The sequence below is a fragment of the Lacerta agilis genome, chromosome 1 (assembly GCF_009819535.1).
Source record: "Lacerta agilis isolate rLacAgi1 chromosome 1, rLacAgi1.pri, whole genome shotgun sequence".
Lineage (NCBI taxonomy): Eukaryota > Metazoa > Chordata > Lepidosauria > Squamata > Lacertidae > Lacerta > Lacerta agilis.
Genome location: NC_046312.1, coordinates 11,893,363 through 11,911,979, shown reverse-complemented (window position 1 = coordinate 11,911,979; position 18,617 = coordinate 11,893,363). Strand labels below are relative to the sequence as shown.

The following is an 18,617-nucleotide window of genomic DNA, read 5'->3' as shown; positions in this document are numbered from 1 at the left end:
CTTCAGAGCATCATTAAACGCTTTGTTGCCACCGGTATTTGCTTTCCATTTTTAAGTTTGGAATAGAGTAGTTGCTTTGGAAGACAATAATCAGGTATCCCACAACATGACCAGTCCAACGAAGCTGATGTTGAAGAATCATTGCTTCGACATCAGAATGTTGAGAATGTTTGTACTGGTTAGGACTATTTCTATTTTTAAAAGGATATTCTACAAAGAGAAACATTCTCTACAGGGGAAACATTTCCCTGCATATTTATATTTATATTTATGATGCCTTTTTCCCTAACAGGGATCAAGACAGCTTACAGATAAAATAGAAACAGCTTTAAAAATGGTGGTTGTGGTGGTGGGGAAATCATTAAAAAATAAACATTAAAGAATTAAAACTGGTATATAAATACTAATATTATGATGTATTTATGTATAGTTTTAATTGTATGAATGTAAAACATACAGATAATTACAGATAATTTGTACCCAGATGGGCGGGGGTACAAATAATAAATTATTATTATTATTTTGTTGTTGTGTGTTGTTGTTGTTGTTGTTGTTGTTGTTGTTATGACAGGATATCAGCCCTTCTGTTAGAAAGCAGTCAGTTCCCCAAAGCCAGCAGAAGGGCAACAAGGAGGCAGACTGTCTTTTGGTCTGCCTTCCTACGTTCTGTGGCAAAAAAGTTGTCTAGCTGTCATCTGAACAGAAAGTGCATCTAACAAACCCCTGTGATACCCATTATTTATATTCTCATGAAGGAATGACAGAGCTTCCGGCAGGGTGTAGGGTAATGACATCATTTGAAAACCACCAACCCAAAGCACCTCTAATAAAGCTAGGGGGCTTGTCCATCATTTTTGATAGATGTGTGCAGCCAAGGAGATACTTGGCTCTTCCACAGTGGTTTTCTACGGCCATCCCAAAATCTCCCTCCACCAACCATTGGACCGGGTATCCCTTGTTCTGCAATAGTAGTCGTAGTAGTAACAGTTGTTGTTTGTGCAGAAAGAGGCTTTGAACTGGTTCTAAGGACGCCTTAGATCTTCTCCCCTTCATTGCAGTACAAGGCAACAGCGTGGAAGAAGTCATGGAGAGGCTGTTGTCCATCAAGAAGAGGCCAAAGAAAAGAAGCCCAGACTCCCGGCGAGGCGCCAGCAAAGTGAATGAGAGCACTCAGACCAGTGAAGCTTCTGAGGGTCTTCCAAACGCCTGCCAGAAATGTCCTCTTCCGGCGACTTGCTCTTCCGGCAGCCCACCCAACCCAGAGGCGCCGAACATGTCTGAGAGCATTACGCCATCCCACCTACTGACCTGCTCAGCATTGCCTGGGCAAAGCTCCGCTCCATTGAGTGTTCCTCTGCTGCCACCACCTCCCCTCCGCTTCCTGGAACAGCTAGCATGGCATCGCAACAGCTGCCAGCTCCACCTCCACCGCCACCTCTCCCTGGCATGATAAGTGCACCACCTCCAGCTCCCCCTCTGCCTGGCATGTCGGCGGTCCCTCCCTCCCCCTCTGCCTGGCATGGCAGCGATCCCTCCCCTCCTCCCCCTCTGCCTGGCATGGCAGCGATCCCTCCCCCTCCTCCCCCTCTGCCTGGCATGGCAGCGATCCCTCCACCGCCCCCACTCCCAGGCATGCCACCTCCTCCACCCCCTCTGCCTGGTATGACTGGGATTCCTCCACCACCCCCACTCCCTGGCATAGGAGGTGTGCCACCCCCTCCCCCGCTCCCTGGCATGGGTGGTGTGCCACCCCCCCCCCTCGGAGGCAACGTGGATGAAATTGTGGTTGCCCGTGTCGAGGTCCCCTTGGGTGCGGCAGGCCCTTCCAAAGAGGGTGAAGACTCCGACACTAAGGATGAAGAAGCTGAACTGGCAGAAGCTGCCCTCCAACGTGGTGAGAGGTAAGTAGTGTTAACACTACGTCCCGTTCGCTTTGTCGCCAGGACAAATTCTCTCCCAGTGCAAGCCTACCTGCATGTTAAGGTCCTCCTTGCAGGTCCTTTTCCACACGCCTACTCCGCCTGAAGCATAGCAGGTAGGTCTTCTTGGTGGTAGCCCCAGTGCTATGGAACTCTCTCCCCAAAGATGTGTGCCTCACTTTCCTCCCTGTCGTCTCGACAGCTGCATGTGGCCACCTTGTCCTGATAGGCTTTTGAGCTGCCATGATGCCTGGCTTGAACTTGGTATATTTATTTATATGCTCTAAAGGTAAAGGGACCCCTGACCGTTAGGTCCAGTCGCGAATGACTCTGGTGTTGTGGCGCTCATCTCGCTTTACTGGCCGAGGGAGCCAGTGTACAGCTTCCGGGTCATGTGGCCAGCATGACTAAGCCGCTTCTGTCGAACCAGAGCAGCGCACGGAAACACCGTTTACCTTCCCGCTAGAGCGGTACCTATTTATCTACTTGCACTTTGATGTTCTTTCGAACTGCTAGGTTGGCAGGAGCAGGGACCGAGCAACGGGAGCTCACCCCGCCGCGGGGATTTGAACCACCAACCTTCTGATCGGCAAGCCCTAGGCTCGTGGTCTAGACAGCCAAATGTTCTTTCTTTCTTTTTTACAAACACACCAAAATAGCAGCATTTATATGCTCTAGAATGCTGCTATTTTGACGTGTTTGTAAAAAAAAAAAAAAAGGATTTGGCTGTCTCTCATTGGCTCTTCTGCTGAGATTTCTTTTTAATGCAAATTGATGGATTGCTGCTACGGCCATGCAGATTCTTTCTGAGGACAATTTACCCCAAACAGTATTTAAAACGGGGCAGCAAATATCTGCCACACAACGAGTACAGCTGATCCTTGATGCACGATAGGAAGGACAGCTGGAGAGGCCCTCTGTAATTCAGTCCGACCTTACACTACCAGGGGTCCCTAAACTAAGGCCCGGGGCTGGATGCGGCCCATTCGCCTTCTAAATGCGGCCCGCGACGGTCCGGGAATCAGCGTGTTTTTACATGAGTAGAATGTGTCCTTTTATTTAAAATGCATCTCTGGGTTATTTGTGGGGCATAGGATTCGTTCATTATTATTTTTTCAAAATATAGTCCGGCCCCCCACAAGGTCTGAGGGACAGTGGACCGGCCGCCTGCTGAAAAGGTTTGCTGTCCCCTGCACTACATAATCCTTAAAGATTTCAGTGCCATCAGCTTTTTCATTTTCTACTGTACTTTTTTTTTTTTGCATCCAATATCTAATAATTTTCCTGCAGTGCAAATACTTGCGTAGGTGTCATCATTTCGAGGGGATATATGTAAGGAGAACTTTTTTGGGTGCGCCTGCCATAATGCCTTGTGTCTTGCAGAGGGACACTCTATGTGGGCTTCCGTGACAAGCAGTAGCGAGGAAATCATTGAGCCGGACTACACAAGCATAGAGGAATTGTTTTGCTTCCCACAAACGAAGCCCAAGGAGAAACAGGCAGCCCCGGTCAAGGTGGAACCGAAGGAGGTAAGAAATGTTCGATCTGGATAACTGCGCAGTCTGTCCCAGTGATACCAGTAAGACTGCCTTGCAATTAGCCACTCGCCTAAGTGTGGTGTAGTGAGCCAGTGTGGTGTAGTGGTTAAGAGCGGTAGACTCGTAATCTGGGGAACTGGGTTCGTGTCTCCGCTCCTCCACATGCAGCTGCTGGGTGACCTTGGGCTAGTCACACTTCTTTGAAGTCTCTCAGCCCCACTCACCTCACAGAGTGTTTGTTGTGGGGGAGGAAGGGAAAGGAGAATGTTAGCTGCTTTGAGACTCCTTCAGGTAGTGATAAAGTGGGATATCAAATCCAAACTCTTCTTCGCCTGCGATGATGAGAATCTCCTTTAGGTGACAAGGCAAGGAAGGTTTCGAAGTTGGGGAGGAAAGTTGCTTGTTTCTTATCAAGAATTATAGAGTTGGAAGGGACCCAAGGGTCATCTAGTCCAACCCCCTACAAAGCAGGAATTTCAACGTCCCTGACAGATGGCCATCTAACCTCTGCTTCAAAACCTCCAAGGAAGGAGAGTCCACCACCTCCTGAGGGAGACCACTGTCAAACAGCTCTTTCCCTCAGAAAGTTCTTCCTAGTGTGTAGTCGGAATCCTTCCTTGTAACTTGAAGCCATTGGTTCGAGTCCTACCCTCCGGAGCAGGAGAAAACAAGCTTGCTCCATCCTCCATGTGACAGCCCTTGAGATATTTGAAGATGGCCATCATAACTCCTTTCAGTCTCCTCTTTTTCAGATTAAACAAACCAGCTCCTTCAGCCTTTTCTCCTTAAGGAAACCAGGCCAATAGCCCATTCTAGTCCAGCGTCCTGTTCTCACAGTGGCCAACCGAATGTTTCAATAGGAAAACTGCAAGCAGGACCCAAGCACAAGAACACTCTCCTCTCCTGTGATTTCCAGCAAGTGGTGTTCAGAAGCATGGCTGCCTCCAACTATCGCGGCAGGGCAGAGCCATCGTGGCTAGTAGCCATTGATAGCCGTCTCCATGAAATTGCTTGATCCTCTTTTACATCCTTTTAAATTTGTGCAATCTTCTGCTTTTCTTGCGGAAGGGCCATAGCTCAGTGGTAGAGCACCTGCCTTCCATACAGGAGGTCCCACATTCAATCCCATCATCTCTAGGTTGGGCTGGGAAAAGAGACCCCTGGCTGTAACTTTGGAGAGCTGCTGCCAATCCGTGTAGGCAGCACTGTGCCAATTGGACCAATGGTCTAACCATTAAGAAAAAGTGGCCGAGTAACCTCCGTGCGCTTATTTGCAAGAATGACCAAAGATGTTTTCCTTTTCCAAAACAGATCACGTTTCTGGATTCCAAGAAGAGTCTCAATTTGAACATCTTTTTGAAGCAATTCAAGTGGTGAGATCTCGTTTCGCGATTGAAAAAGAGCATTAAGGTCAAATGTTGATGAAAAATTAGCACTCCTTAGCAATCCTAGTAGATGCTGCAATCCTGTGTGTGTGGGGGGGGGGTTATTCATGCAATTCCTGTGGATTTCAATCGGATTTAAGGACGTATGGTTGTCTGAAAGATTGTAACCTGTAAATTTGTGCAAATTTTGCCCTGAATCCAGAACCTCATACATGCACACAAATAATTCCCACAAGCAGCCATCTTGATTCATTTAAATAACAGTGATGGCATATTTTGACTAGTTTTTAGCTGAAGTATTCAGCCCAGATCTCTTTTTTGGCATTGAGGTGGTGTGAGAGGAACAACCCCCAAAGACTGTAATAATTGTGCCCCAACGTGAGCCTGCACCTGTCTGAACACCAGTTAAACTTACGTTACTTTTATTTCTAGGCAGTAGCCTTGAGTATGAAAGACTCAAGTGGAATCTAGACACATTAAAAAAAAGTTGCGGAAAATGATTTTTTAAAGAACGTTTTTAAAAAATATTGCTTTAGCCATAGCTCACCATCGCCATCTAGTGTCACATTTGTATAATGCACTTTACAACACTTAAAACTGTTTTATGTGCAGCTGTATAGCTGAGTCCCCATTTTGTTGATTGAGCTTAGCAATAGAAATTCAAAGCTAGACAGTGGTTAATAGCCATTGGTTGATCTAGCTTCCTTGAATGTGTCTAATTCTTTTCTGAAACTGGCTTAGCTGGTGACCAGCACTACAGCTTGTTGCAGTGAATTCCATAAGACAATTATGCACAGAATGAAGAAGAGTTTGCTTTTGTTAGGGGCAGGGTGGGGGGAGATTTGATTCAGTTTGCATTTAGATGTGAACACACATTATTCACACTTTCTGAAGCAGTACAGGAACCAAAACAGGAATCTACACTACTCTGAATTTTGCAATGCAGTTTTTCAGTCAAGTAATGTGTGTGTGCATTCTGAAGAAAAGTGTGCATAGAAACGCACATATTATATTAGCGAAACTAACATACAATATAATAATAATAATAATAAAAATATTATTTGTACCCCGCCCATCTGGCTGGATTTCCCCAGCCACTCTGGGCGGCTTCCAACAGAAATCAAATACAAAAATATCAAACATTAAAAACTTCCCTAAAAAGGGCTGCCTTCAGGTTTTTTCTGAATGTCAGGTAGTTGTTTATTTCCCTGACCTGTGATGGGAGGGCGTTCCACAGGGCGGGCGCCACTACCGAGAAGGCCCTCTGCCTGGTTCCCTGTAGTTTTGCTTCTCGCAGTGAGGGAACCGACAGAAGGCCCTCGGCGCTGGATCTCAGTGTCCGGGCTGAATGATGGGGGTGGAGACGCTCCTTCAGGTATACAGGACCGAGGCCGTTTAGGGCTTTAAAGGTCAGCACCAACACTTTGAATTGTGTTCGGAAACGTACTGGGAGCCAATGCAGATCTCTCAGGACCGGTGTTATGTGGTCCCGGCGGCCACTCCCAGTCACCAGTCTAGCTGCCGCATTTTGGATTAATTGCAGTTTCCGGGTCACCTTCAAAGGTAGCCCCACATAGAGCGCATTGCAGTAGTCCAAGCGGGAGATAACCAGAGCATGCACCACCCTGGTGAGACAGTCGCGGGCAGGTAGGGTCTCAGCCTGCGTACCAGGTGGAGCTGGTAGACAGCTGCCCTGGATACAGAATTAACCTGCGCTTCCATGGACAGCTGTGAGTCCAAAATGACTCCCAGGCTGCGCACCTGGTCCTTCAGGGGCACAGTTACCCCATTCAGGACCAGGGAATCCTCCACACCTGCCCTCCTCCTGTCCCCCAAAAACAGTACTTCTGTCTTGTCAGGATTCAACCTCAATCTGTTAGCCGCCATCCATCCTCCAACCGCCTCCAGGCACTCACACAGGACCTTCACGGCCTTCACTGGTTCTGATTTGAAAGAGAGGTAGAGCTGGGTATCATCTGCATACTGATGAACACCCAGCCCAAACCCCCTGATGATCTCTCCCAGCGGCTTCATATAGATATTAAAAAGCATGGGGGAGAGGACAGAACCCTGAGGCACCCCACAAGTGAGAGCCCAGGGGTCTGAACACTCATCCCCCACCACCACTTTCTGAACACGGCCCAGGAGGAAGGAGCGGAAGCACTGTATAACAGTGCCTCCAGCTCCCAACCCCTCTAGCCGGTCTAGAAGGATGTTATGGTCGATGGTGTCAAAGGCCGCTGAGAGATCCAGCAGAACTAGGAAACAGCTCTCACCTTTGTCCCTAGCCCGCCGGAGATCATCGACCAGCGCGACCAAGGCGGTTTCAGTCCCATGGTGAGGCCTGAATCCCGATTGGAAGGGATCCAAGTGGTCCGCTTCTTCCAGGCGTGCCTGGAGTTGTTCAGCAACCACTCGCTCAATCACCTTGCCCAAGAATGGTAGATTTGAGACTGGGCGATAGTTGGCCATATTGGCCGGGTCTAAAGATGTTTTTTTAAGAAGCGGTTTAATAACCGCCTCTTTCAGCGGGGCTGGGAAGGCTCCCTCACAGAGGGAAGCATTCACCACCCGCGCAACCCATCGCCCAGCCCTCCCGGCTAGCTTTTATAAGCCAGGATGGGCAAGGATCAAGGAGACAGGTGGTTGGTTTCACTCGTCCAAGCAGCCTGTCCACATCCTCGGAGGTAACAGACTGAAATTGATCCCACGCAACTGGACTAGACAGGACTCTGGCACTCTCCCGCCCTGGCCCTGCTCCCACGGTGGAGTCTATCTCTTTCCGAATCTGAGCGATTTTATCCGCAAAAAACTTTGCAAACGCATTGCAGGAGATCTTGGGGTCCCTACCAGGCCCCGATGACGAAGGTGGCTCCGATAGATTCCGAACCACCTGAAAGAGTCTCCTGCTGCTATTTTCCGCAGATGCAATAGAGGCGGTGAAGAAAGTCTTCTTTGCCGTCGCTATCGCCACTTGGTAGGCTCGACGTTGAGCTCTAACCTGTGTTCGGTCGGATTCAGAATGGGTTTTCTGCCACCGGCGCTCTAGCCGTCTCAACGATTGTTTCATCGCCCTCAGCTCCGGGGAAAACCACGGGGCTGTCCGGGCTCCATGCAACCGGAGAGGGCGCTTCGGAGCCAAACAGTCAATAGCCCTGGTTAGCTCCACATTCCAGCGGGCCACCAGGGAATCGGCTGAAAGGCCATCAACATGGGATAAAGTATCCCCTACCACTCTCTGGAAACCATTTGGATCCATTAAATGGCGGGGGCGGACCATCCGAATTGGTCCCACCTCCCTGCAGAGGGGAAGGGTTGCGGAGAAGTCCAGTTGCACCAGGAAGTGATCTGACCATGGCACTTCTTTAGTTTCACTTTTTTTTAATGTCAGATCACCAACATCCATAGAGGTGAATACCAGGTCTAAGGCATGTCCGCGGCTATGAGTTGGACCAGACTTATTCAGGGTCAGCCCCATGGAGGCCATGCTTTCCACGAAGTCCCGAGCAGCCCCTTGTAAGGTCGTGTCGGCATGGATGTTAAAATCCCCTAGGACGACCAAACTAGGTGACTCCAGGAGAACATCCGCCACGACCTGAAGCAGCTCGGGCAGGGAATCCTTGGTGCAGCGGGGAGGTCGGTACACCAAAAGGAATCCTGTACTGCCCCTATTGCCCAACTTCCAGAACATGCACTCAGAGAACTGGGTCTTCCCAATAGGACGCCTGGTGCAAACTAATGACTTCCTAAAAATCACTGCAACCCCCCTCCCCGCCCACAAGGCCTGGGTTGCTGTGCGTAAGAGAAACCTGGTGGACAAGCAGCGGCAAGGACAGGCCCATCTGCCTCGTCCAACCAAGTCTCTGTTACACATGCCAGGTCAAGTCCACCATCCACAATCAAGTCATGGATGGCAGTGGTTTTATTCAACATTGACCTGGCATTGCACAGCAGCATCTTCAGGTCATGTGGGTATCCCTTGCTGAATCCAGTATCCGTCCGGTCAGGACCAGACCCGGAGGCAGGAATAGTCCTCAGACAACGACTAAACCTGCCTCCTCGGCAATGACATGGTCTGGTCTTAGCGTAACTCCTCCTCCTGCCCATGATCACTGAGATCGGTTGTCCCAGTGCATCCCACCCTGTGGAACCTGCCCCAGCCATTTTGTTGGCCGGGACCCCCTCCCAGGCAGCCCTGACCCCACCCCTTAAGAACAAAATTAAACCTATAAAAAACAGAAAACAAAACACAATAATACAAACCAAAAACTATAAAAATTACAAGTAACCAAAATTAAACAAAACTCAAAACCCCACTAAACATCTATCCCACCCCCACAACAAGAAAACTTAAAAAGATGAAAAGAAATAATAATAATAGAAACATTTTAAAACATTTAAAAAAAAAAAAAAAGAGCTGGACAGCAGCAGCACTCAGGCACTCAGGCAGGGGAGCCCTCCTGGGCAGCAGCAACCAGCAGCAGTGCAGAGGCAGCAGCAGTCCTTTTGAAGCCTTTTCAGGCCCCGCCCTAGGCCAGATGGTGAGTGGCAGGAACGGGGCCCTCAGGCACTCAGGCAGGGGAGTCCTCCTGGGCAGCAGCAACCAGCAGCAGTGCAGAGGCAGCAGCAGTCCTTTTGAAGCCTTTTCAGGCCCCGCCCTAGGCCAGATGGTGAGTGGCAGGAACGGGGCCCTCAGGCACTCAGGCAGGGGAGTCCTCCTGGGCAGCAGCAACCAGCAGCAGTGCAGAGGCAGCAGCAGTCCTTTTGAAGCCTTTTCAGGCCCCGCCCTAGGCCAGATGGTGAGTGGCAGGAACGGGGCCCTCAGGCACTCAGGCAGGGGAGTCCTCCTGGGCAGCAGCAACCAGCAGCAGTGCAGAGGCAGCAGCAGTCCTTTTGAAGCCTTTTCAGGCCCCGCCCTAGGCCAGATGGTGAGTGGCAGGAACGGGGCCCTCAGGCACTCAGGCAGGGGAGTCCTCCTGGGCAGCAGCAACCAGCAGCAGTGCAGAGGCAGCAGCAGTCCTTTTGAAGCCTTTTCAGGCCCCGCCCTAGGCCAGATGGTGAGTGGCAGGAACGGGGCCCTCAGGCACTCAGGCAGGGGAGTCCTCCTGGGCAGCAGCAACCAGCAGCAGTGCAGAGGCAGCAGCAGTCCTTTTGAAGCCTTTTCAGGCCCCGCCCTAGGCCAGATGGTGAGTGGCAGGAACGGGGCCCTCAGGCACTCAGGCAGGGGAGTCCTCCTGGGCAGCAGCAACCAGCAGCAGTGCAGAGGCAGCAGCAGTCCTTTTGAAGCCTTTTCAGGCCCCGCCCTAGGCCAGATGGTGAGTGGCAGGAACGGGGCCCTCAGGCACTCAGGCAGGGGACCTCCTGGGCAGCAGCAACCAGCAGCAGTGCAGAGGCAGCAGCAGTCCTTTTGAAGCCTTTTCAGGCCCCGCCCTAGGCCAGATGGTGAGTGGCAGGAACGGGGCCCTCAGGCACTCAGGCAGGGGAGTCCTCCTGGGCAGCAGCAACCAGCAGCAGTGCAGAGGCAGCAGCAGTCCTTTTGAAGCCTTTTCAGGCCCCGCCCTAGGCCAGATGGTGAGTGGCAGGAACGGGGCCCTCAGGCACTCAGGCAGGGGAGTCCTCCGGGCAGCAGCAACCAGCAGCAAAGCAGAGGCAGCAGCAGTCCTTCTGAGGCCTTACCAGGCCCCGCCCTGGGCCAGATGGTGAGTGGCAGGAACGGGGCCCTCAGGCACTCAGGCAGGGGAGTCCTCCTGGGCAGCAGCAACCAGCACAATATATTAGGGATTACAAAAATGTGTATATTAAGGGGAAATTCAAACACGTTGTAGCATTATAATGCTAATGACTTTACATGAGGACTTTAAAAAAACCAAAATAAATTAAAACTTATGTAGAAATTTGGAAAACTGAACTTAAGCTGGAAAAATGAGAAACTGAGAAACACCAAAATTGGCAGATACTCCCATCCCTAACTTTCATCCATGCTGAACTGACTTGCCAGGCAATTTCATTGGGCAACCTTCAAAATCTAACATTATCAGAAGAGGTCATATGATTTCCCTGCCTCCACTCCCAGTTCATAATTTCCAGTTGCATCTAACCAACTGTCTCTTTCACCCGTAGCCCAAATGTGGAGGTGATTGACATGATCCAGAAAGGCGGACCGAACAAAGTTTGATGTGGAGGTTCTCAAACAGCTGCTGAAACTCCTACCCGAAAAGCATGAAGTAAGCTGTGTCCTTTTTTCTAAACACACATAAGCAAAGTCTTATTTCAGTTCTTCTCTGTGTTGCAGTGAGTATGTAAACGCAGTGATACTCTTGGAACTTAACCCTTCTGCTTTCTTCTCAGATAGAAAACCTGAAATCCTTCAAAGAAGAAAAGGACAAATTAGCAAATGCAGATCAGTTCTATCTTCTGCTCCTTGGGGTTCCTAGGTAATGGAAAGCCTCACATCTTTAAACAGAGGTTTTCAACGTAGTGTATGTGCGAGGTTTTTGTGTCAGTGTCACTTTTTCTGTTCCAGCTACCAGCTGCGGATCGAGTGCATGCTCGTGTGTGAAGAGACATCTGTTCTGCTGGAGATGCTGCAGCCCAAAGCCGAAACCATCAGGAGAGCCTGTGAAGGTAAACAAGGACTTAACCCCTAGGTAGATCTTTTGTGCTTCCCGATGTCTGGACATTCTGTCTCAGATGGCGATGTCCAAAGAAATCAAACTCAACTCCCAGGGAGAGTAGACCCATTGAAGTTAATGACTAACTTGGGTTCATTTATAGGGTAGGACTCGGTCGAATGCAAGAGTTGGCTTTTTAAAAAAAGACCAGGTCATGCATAGATCTGTGTTTATGCCAGTGTGGTGTAGTGGTTAAGAGCAGTGGACTCCTAATCTGGTGAACCGGGTTCACGTCTCCGCTCCTCCACATGCAGCTGCTGGGTGACCTTGGGCTAGTCACACTTCTCTGAAGTCTCTCAGCCCCACTCACCTCACAGAGTGTTTGTTGTGGGGGAGGAAGGGAAAGGAGAATGTTAGCCGCTTTGAGTCTCCTTAGGGTAGTGATGAAGCGGGATATCAAATACAAACTCTTCTTCTCATGCAGGAAATGCAAACTTTAGCTATTTTACGTACTCGGTGCCTCCAGATTAGGCTAGCACAGATCAGCCGAGTGATGGTGAATGGAATGGAGCCATGATCCGTTCAGCATGCAGTGTACTAATCCCATCTGCATAGCAACAGTTTCCAAAGAAACCTCAGCCCATAAATTAGCTGTAGGTGCTGCTGCCCTTAACTTGAAAGCCAGCTTCCTGGGTTATAAATCTGTTCTCCTCCATACCCCCCAAATTAAGGCATTTTGCTTACTCACGCAAAGATAACTCTGCAAGGGAGGATTGGGGGCACGATGGCAGGCCTCACCTATTTGTATGTTTCCTAACCTTTATTTGGGAACGGCTGTAGCTCAGTAGTAGGGCATGTGCTTTGCAAGCAGAAGGTCCCAGGTTCAATTCTCCGCATATCTAGGCATTCAAATGTCTCCTATTTTGAAACCCTGGGGATCCGCTGCCAGTCAGGGTTAACTGCACTGAGCTAAATGGACCAGTGATATTTACTCGTCATAAGGCAGCTTCCTAGACTCCTGGTTCTAAATCTGATATAGGAGTCTTCCATGGCTGTGCACAAAAGAAAGTACTTTTCCACACAATACAAACTGTGGAACTCACTGCTGCAGGAGGCAGTGACGGCCGCCGACCTGGATGGCTTTAAAAGAGGACTGGGCAAATTCTTGGGGAAAGGGCTTTCCATGGCTACTAGCCACAATCAAGGAATGGTAGTTGAAAGGGACCCTGAGGATCATCTAGTCTAACCGTCGGCAATGCAGCTGTCCCATACAGGGATCGAACCTGCAACCTTGGCATTATCAGCACCATGCTCTAACCCAGTGTTTTTCAACCACTGTTCCGCGGCACACTAGTGTGCCGCGAGATGTTGCCTGGTGTGCCGTGGGAAAATTACTTTATATATAGTCAATATAGGTACAGAGTTAAATTTTTTAACATTTTCTAATGGTGGTGTGCCTCGTGATTTTTTTCATGAAACAAGTGTGCCTTTGCCCAAAAAAGGTTGAAAAACACTGCTCTAACCAACTGAGCTATCCACTCTCAGAGGCAGTTGCTTGGAATCATAGATAGGGAGAGGGCTGTTGCCCTAAGGTCTTGTTTTCAGGCTTTGTACCAATTTATTTTTTATCCTCCCCCAGATCTCCTCACCAGCCAACGGTTGCCTGTTTTCTGTCAGTTGATCCTGAAAGTTGGAAACTTCTTGAACTACGTAAGTGATAGTTTAAAGCATGCGTTTTAGAAGTGGCCTTAGTCTTTCCCTTCCTTCCCCTGCAGTTTAGGGACGGGACAGAAATTTGTTTCAGTTCAGTTTTAAAGGCAAACATTACATACGTTTGTGCTTCTGCAAACCAAAACATAGCTATCCCTCCAAATTCACACTCCTCTGAATCTTGCTATGCAGTTCTTCAGTTGAGTAACGTTTACAGAAAAGGCACAGCCTAGGGCAAAGTGCGTGTAAAATTTATTATTAATAATATTTAAAATAATAACAAACAAACAAAAACCCATTCTATTTGGGGAAATCATTTGCAAAAAAACAAACAAAAAACCCATGTACCGTATTGGCCTGAAAAGAAGCCTCGCTCCCCCCCCCCAATTCCGACCGTGAAAAGTTAATGTGTGGCTTATATTCGCGACCTTACGGTATGCAGCCAAGAGCTCGGGCAAACAGTGCCAGGAGCAAAGCAGTGCCCACCCGGTGCGTAGTCCCCCCCATCCTCTCCCCCAAGGCTGGGAAGGGAGAGAACAAGGAAGGGGAAAGGCCACTGGCAATGCAGTGCAGCTCCTCCCTCCCTAGTATATAGCCAGGAGCAGCAAGGAAGGGATGGGCTTATATTTGGGTTTTTTTCTTTCCTCCCCTCCAATTTTAAAGGTGCGGCTTATATTTGGGTGCAGCTATATTCGGGTGCGGCTTATATTCGGGCCAATATGGTATATTTAAGGCAAAATTTTCCATGAGTTTTTTCATTTAAGAAACGCACAAACTGATGCAGAAATGTGGTGAACTGAATTTAAAGATTGGAAAAATGAGAAACCGAAATGGGCAGCTTCACGTATCCTTACTGACTCTGTCGGAGGCAGCATTTCTCTAAATGTCAGTTTCTAGCAATCCCTTGTGGGAAGAGTTCCATTGCATTCAGAACCTGCTTGCAGACAACCCATAAGCAAATGGCTGGTTAACGTGAGAACAGAATGCTTGTCTAGATGGGCCTTTTACTTGAACCAGCAAGTCTTTTCTTACGGGTCTGTTTTGGTGTGTTTTTCTTCTTTCCGCAGGGAAGTCACACAGGAGATGCCGACGGCTTTAAAATTGGCACTTTGCTCAAGCTAACAGAAACTAAAGCAAACCAGACTCGCATTACGCTGCTCCACCATATTTTGGAGGTATTTTCTGATATTTCGTGGGTTTTATATAATGTAATTTTATGTTGTATGAACCGCCCTGAGATCTGCGGATGAAAGACAATATACAAAGTTTAATAATAATAATAATAATAATAATAATATAATAATAATAATAATAATGTTTTCTCTTTTTTGCTTAGGAAGTAGAAAAGAATCACAGACTTGCTGCAGCTTCCCAAAGACATTGAATACGTTTCAAAGGCAGCAGGGTAGGAACGCATTGTGTGCATGCATGCATGTGGGCGGGTGTCTTTTAAAAAATGTAAAGTTGTTGCCAAGGAAAATAGAGACCAGCAAATAAACTGCCAGGGCTTTGGTCTTTGAACTTCATACTTCAGAGCAGGAGTGGGGAACTTGCAACCCCTACAGATGTTGTTGAACTGCTGGGTCACATCAGCCCCAAACAGCATTGCCAATTGTCAAGGATGGTGGAGACAGTAGTCTAAGATTTGGCTAGAGGTCAACAAGTCCTCTATTCCTGTTTCCAAATGTACTGTAGTGAACTTCCTCATAGTTTTTAATCCTCTGCCCAAGACCTACAGTTGCCTGACGCTCATCTCTGGAAAGAGCTTTTATGTAAAATTGGCAAGGGCATTTATGTACAACTTGTTGGTGCAGGGTTTCTTTATTTTTAATTATTTTGCTTTTAATTTTTCTAAAAAATTACTGTATGGTTGTAAGTCTCTCAGTTAGTTGCTCATAAGTAAGCAGCCAGGACTACGCTGTTTCCTTTAAATATTTTATTGTGCAAACTATGTACAGTGCAGAGCTAAAATGTTCATGTCTGTATCAAGCGGTGTCCGAATCTGGGAATGGCCCCTTCCAGTTCTGACCCCAACAAAAGAGCTAGGGATATGAAAACCCACGCCTGCCATCCTTGGTTTACACCCCACGGCGCCTTTGGGGCGAACGGACAGTTGCCGTTCCCCCTGTATCACCCACGGGACTGTGGGCGTGTGGGTCCTCTTGCATCCCCAGAGCCCATGACTCCCTGTCCCCTGAAGAAGCATCCCCCTCCTCGCGGAGGTCTGCCGCCCACACGTTCCTCGCTGCCAGAGGAGGACTGGGGGCTCTCTGTAGCATCCGGAGAGCCCTTCCACCACCTTGCGCTGCGTCAGGGACAGGTTCCATGAAATGGTTTTACGTTTTTCCATAGTAAACTGCTGTGATATATTTCATATTGTCAGGGAACTGTCCTCGGCTCAGCGCAGGGGTGGGAAGGGCTCTCCGGTATGCTACAGAGAGCCCCGGCCCCCCCCGAGCTGCATGCCCCTCTCACTAGAGACACGCTGCTTCCTCCGCTGGAAGAGGAGGGTGCTGCTGGTCAGGTGGGGCCGGGGCTCTCTGTAGCATCCGGAGAGCCCTTCCACCACCCTGCGCTGAGCCGAGGACAGTTACCTGAGACATACACACACACACACACACACACACACTACATTTTGCCTTGGGATTTTGGGGTGCAAATATCTCCTATCAATAAATAAACTTCCAATGGGAATTTTATCCCACACAAGCCCACATAACTCCTAGTTCTTCCCCAGGATTAGCAGATGCAGTCGCCAGAACTTGTGGCCTCTTCCTTTTCAGGATTCAACCTTGATGTGATCCGTTCTGAATCCAGTTCCAATCTGAAAAGCTGCAGGATCTTGAACGGAAATTGTTGTCATCAACGGAAGACATGAGAGTCCAGTATGGAAAAGCCATTCAGGTAGGTTCCACTGCGCTTAGAGGCCTCCGCCATTTTACCAGGGCAGTTTGCTGCAGTGTTGTTGTTTTTTTGGTTTTAATTCTGACCCTAAATCCAATGTCTTTCAGGAGAGCATCAGCGCAAACAAGAAGTTGGAGGCCGAGTTCGAAGTCATTGAAACGAAGAAAGTAAAGCTTGCCAACTACCTCTGCGAGGACCCAAACAAGTTGTCTTGGAAGATATGTTTAACACCATGAAAACTTTCCGGGATCTCTACATCAAAGCGTTTAAAGGTTTGAATTTGAGAATGAAATAGTGGGATCCTAAATATTGTAAGGAATAGGAGATAAGGTAGGGAATCTGTTTGTGAACTGCATCATCATCATCGTCGTCATCATTATTTAGCATGGATGGGATTGCAATATGCACAGAAAAGGATGCACGGGGGAAAATCAGATAATGCTTCTGGCAGTGGAGATAGAATTAGCCATCGTGGTTAGTAGCCGCTGTGGCATCTAATAATAAAGCAAACCTTTGTTTTTGTCAAACAAAATAAAAATTCTTTCCAGTAGCACCTTAGAGACCAACTAAGTTTGTTCTTGTATGAGCTTTCGTGTGCATGCACACTTCTTCAGATACACTGAAAACAGAAGTTTCAGATACACTGAAACAGAAGTTGGTCTCTAAGGTGCTACTGGAAAGAATTTTTATTTTGTTTTGACTATGGCAGACCAACACGGCTACCCACCTGTAACTTTGTTTTTGTGTTTTCGTTTTGGTTTAGAAAAACGGAGTAGGGTTTTGTCAGGGAACTGTCTCCGACGCAACGCAGGGTGGTGGAAGGGGTCTCGGATGCTACAGAGAGCCCCGGCCCCACCTGATCAGCAGTACTTCGTCTTCCAGCGGAGGGAACAGTGAAGCGTCCAGTGGGAGGAGCAAGCAGCTCAGGGTCCTGAGAGCAGAGGCTCTGGGGATGTTAGAGGACCCTGCATTCCTCTCGCCCAGCAGGCGAGCAGGAGACGCGCCACTTCCGGCACCCCAAGAGCGCAGAGGGTGTAAAACGTAGGGATGGGAGGCGGAGATTTGGGATGCCGAAATTCTTATGTTGGGGTCCCAGCCGGAAGGGGCCACTCCCGGATTCTGCAAGTGACTGATGCAGACATGAACTTGTAGCTCTGCACTGTAAATAGCATGTGCAGTAAACCTGATAAGAGACAGGTTGGAGTCTTGCCTGGTTACTCGCGAGCAACCACCCCACGGACCTTACAGGTTTTGTTTTTCTAAGGCAGAGCTCTACCAAGAGGTATAAGAGGGGAACGATTTAAAGTTAATGATTATTATAGACAGATAAAAGAGATTTACTCTACCTGATTATGTTTGTGGATATGTTATAATAATATATAGAAGTCTCAGCAGAAATTGGTACTTGTACAACCAAAGTGCAGGGAGATGGGATGAAATATTATTGTAACAAAAAATGTGTTTAAGTGAACATTGAAATGAATGTTGGGAAAGCTAATGTATTTGGAGCAGCAATGGAAGGATGGAAAAAGATAGGAACATCTGGGGGGTGGGAAGTCAGTTTTTAAATTTGTATTAGTTTGGTGACAATTTGTTTGTTGTTTTAAAAAATTGAAAAGCAGTAAAAACTAATTTGCAAATAAAACTAAAGCAAACATTAGATATGTCTTTTACATGCCAGTGTCTCCTACCCACAGGAGAACAAGGACCGCAAGGAGCAAGCTGCAAGAGCTGAGAAACGGAAGAAGCAGCTGGAGGAAGAAGAGGCGAAGAGGCAGAAAGGAGAAAATGGAAAGATCAGTGAGTATCCGGATGGGCTTGTTGATGTAATGCGGTAGGTGTTTGAGCAAGAGTGCTCTTGTTCATGGAAGTTCTGCTCAGTGCCTTGCTCCCTTCCCAGGTGATTTTTACAAACATGGAGCCTGAATGTATGTTCCAATACTCACTGGTGCAGTGGTTTCTCAGACTTTTATTTCTCTGGGCCACACTTTCAGATTAAAATATGCTTGTGCCACACTGATATTTTTTTTTAATTGATAACAAATGCATTGGAAACAAAAAGAAAGTACTCCTAGCAGTGCTAGATTTATAAGATTTTCAATTGTTGCTCTTGCTCTCATTTTGAAAAGATGTTGTTGTTGCTTAGTCGTTTAGTCGTGTCCAACTCTTCATGACCCCATGGACCAGAGCACGCCAGGCACTCCTGTCTTCCACTGCCTCCCACAGTTTGGTCAAACTCATTGTAGTAGCTTCGAGAACACTGTCCAGCCATCTCGTCCTCTGTCATCCCCTTCTCCTTGTGCCCTCCATCTTTCCCAACATCAGGGTCTTTTCCAGGGAGTCTTCTCTTCTCATGAGGTGGCCAAAGTATTGGAGCCTCAGCTTCAGGATCTGTCCTTCTAGTGAGCACTCAGGGCTGATTTCTTTAAGAATGGATAGATTTGATCTTCTTGCAGTCCATGGGACTCTCAAGAGTCTCCTCCAGCACCATAATTCAAAAGCATCAATTCTTTGGTGATCAGCCTTCTTTATGGTCCAGCTCTCACTTCC

General features: G+C 48.1%; 1 protein-coding gene and 2 long non-coding RNA genes across 3 annotated transcripts; all 3 read left to right on the top strand.

The window, feature by feature from the left end:
* The first annotated feature begins 1,761 nt into the window (after window positions 1–1,761).
* Window positions 1,762–11,060, top strand: LOC117040696 (inverted formin-2-like). The gene is made up of 4 exons (XM_033138636.1): window positions 1,762–1,901; window positions 3,303–3,448; window positions 4,769–4,830; window positions 10,963–11,060. The coding sequence occupies exons 1-4, from the start codon at window positions 1,775–1,777 to the stop codon at window positions 11,015–11,017; spliced, it is 390 nt and encodes a 129-aa protein (XP_032994527.1). The 5' UTR covers window positions 1,762–1,774; the 3' UTR covers window positions 11,018–11,060.
* Window positions 11,061–13,129: 2,069 nt separating this feature from the next.
* Window positions 13,130–14,583, top strand: LOC117040702. The gene is made up of 3 exons (XR_004425892.1): window positions 13,130–13,163; window positions 14,231–14,338; window positions 14,500–14,583. It is a non-coding gene; the product is annotated as an uncharacterized LOC117040702 (long non-coding RNA).
* A 1,346-nt stretch (window positions 14,584–15,929) lies between these two features.
* On the top strand, window positions 15,930–16,340 carry LOC117040706. Its single transcript, XR_004425893.1, has 2 exons — window positions 15,930–16,067; window positions 16,175–16,340. It is a non-coding gene; the product is annotated as an uncharacterized LOC117040706 (long non-coding RNA).
* The last annotated feature ends 2,277 nt before the right edge of the window (window positions 16,341–18,617 follow it).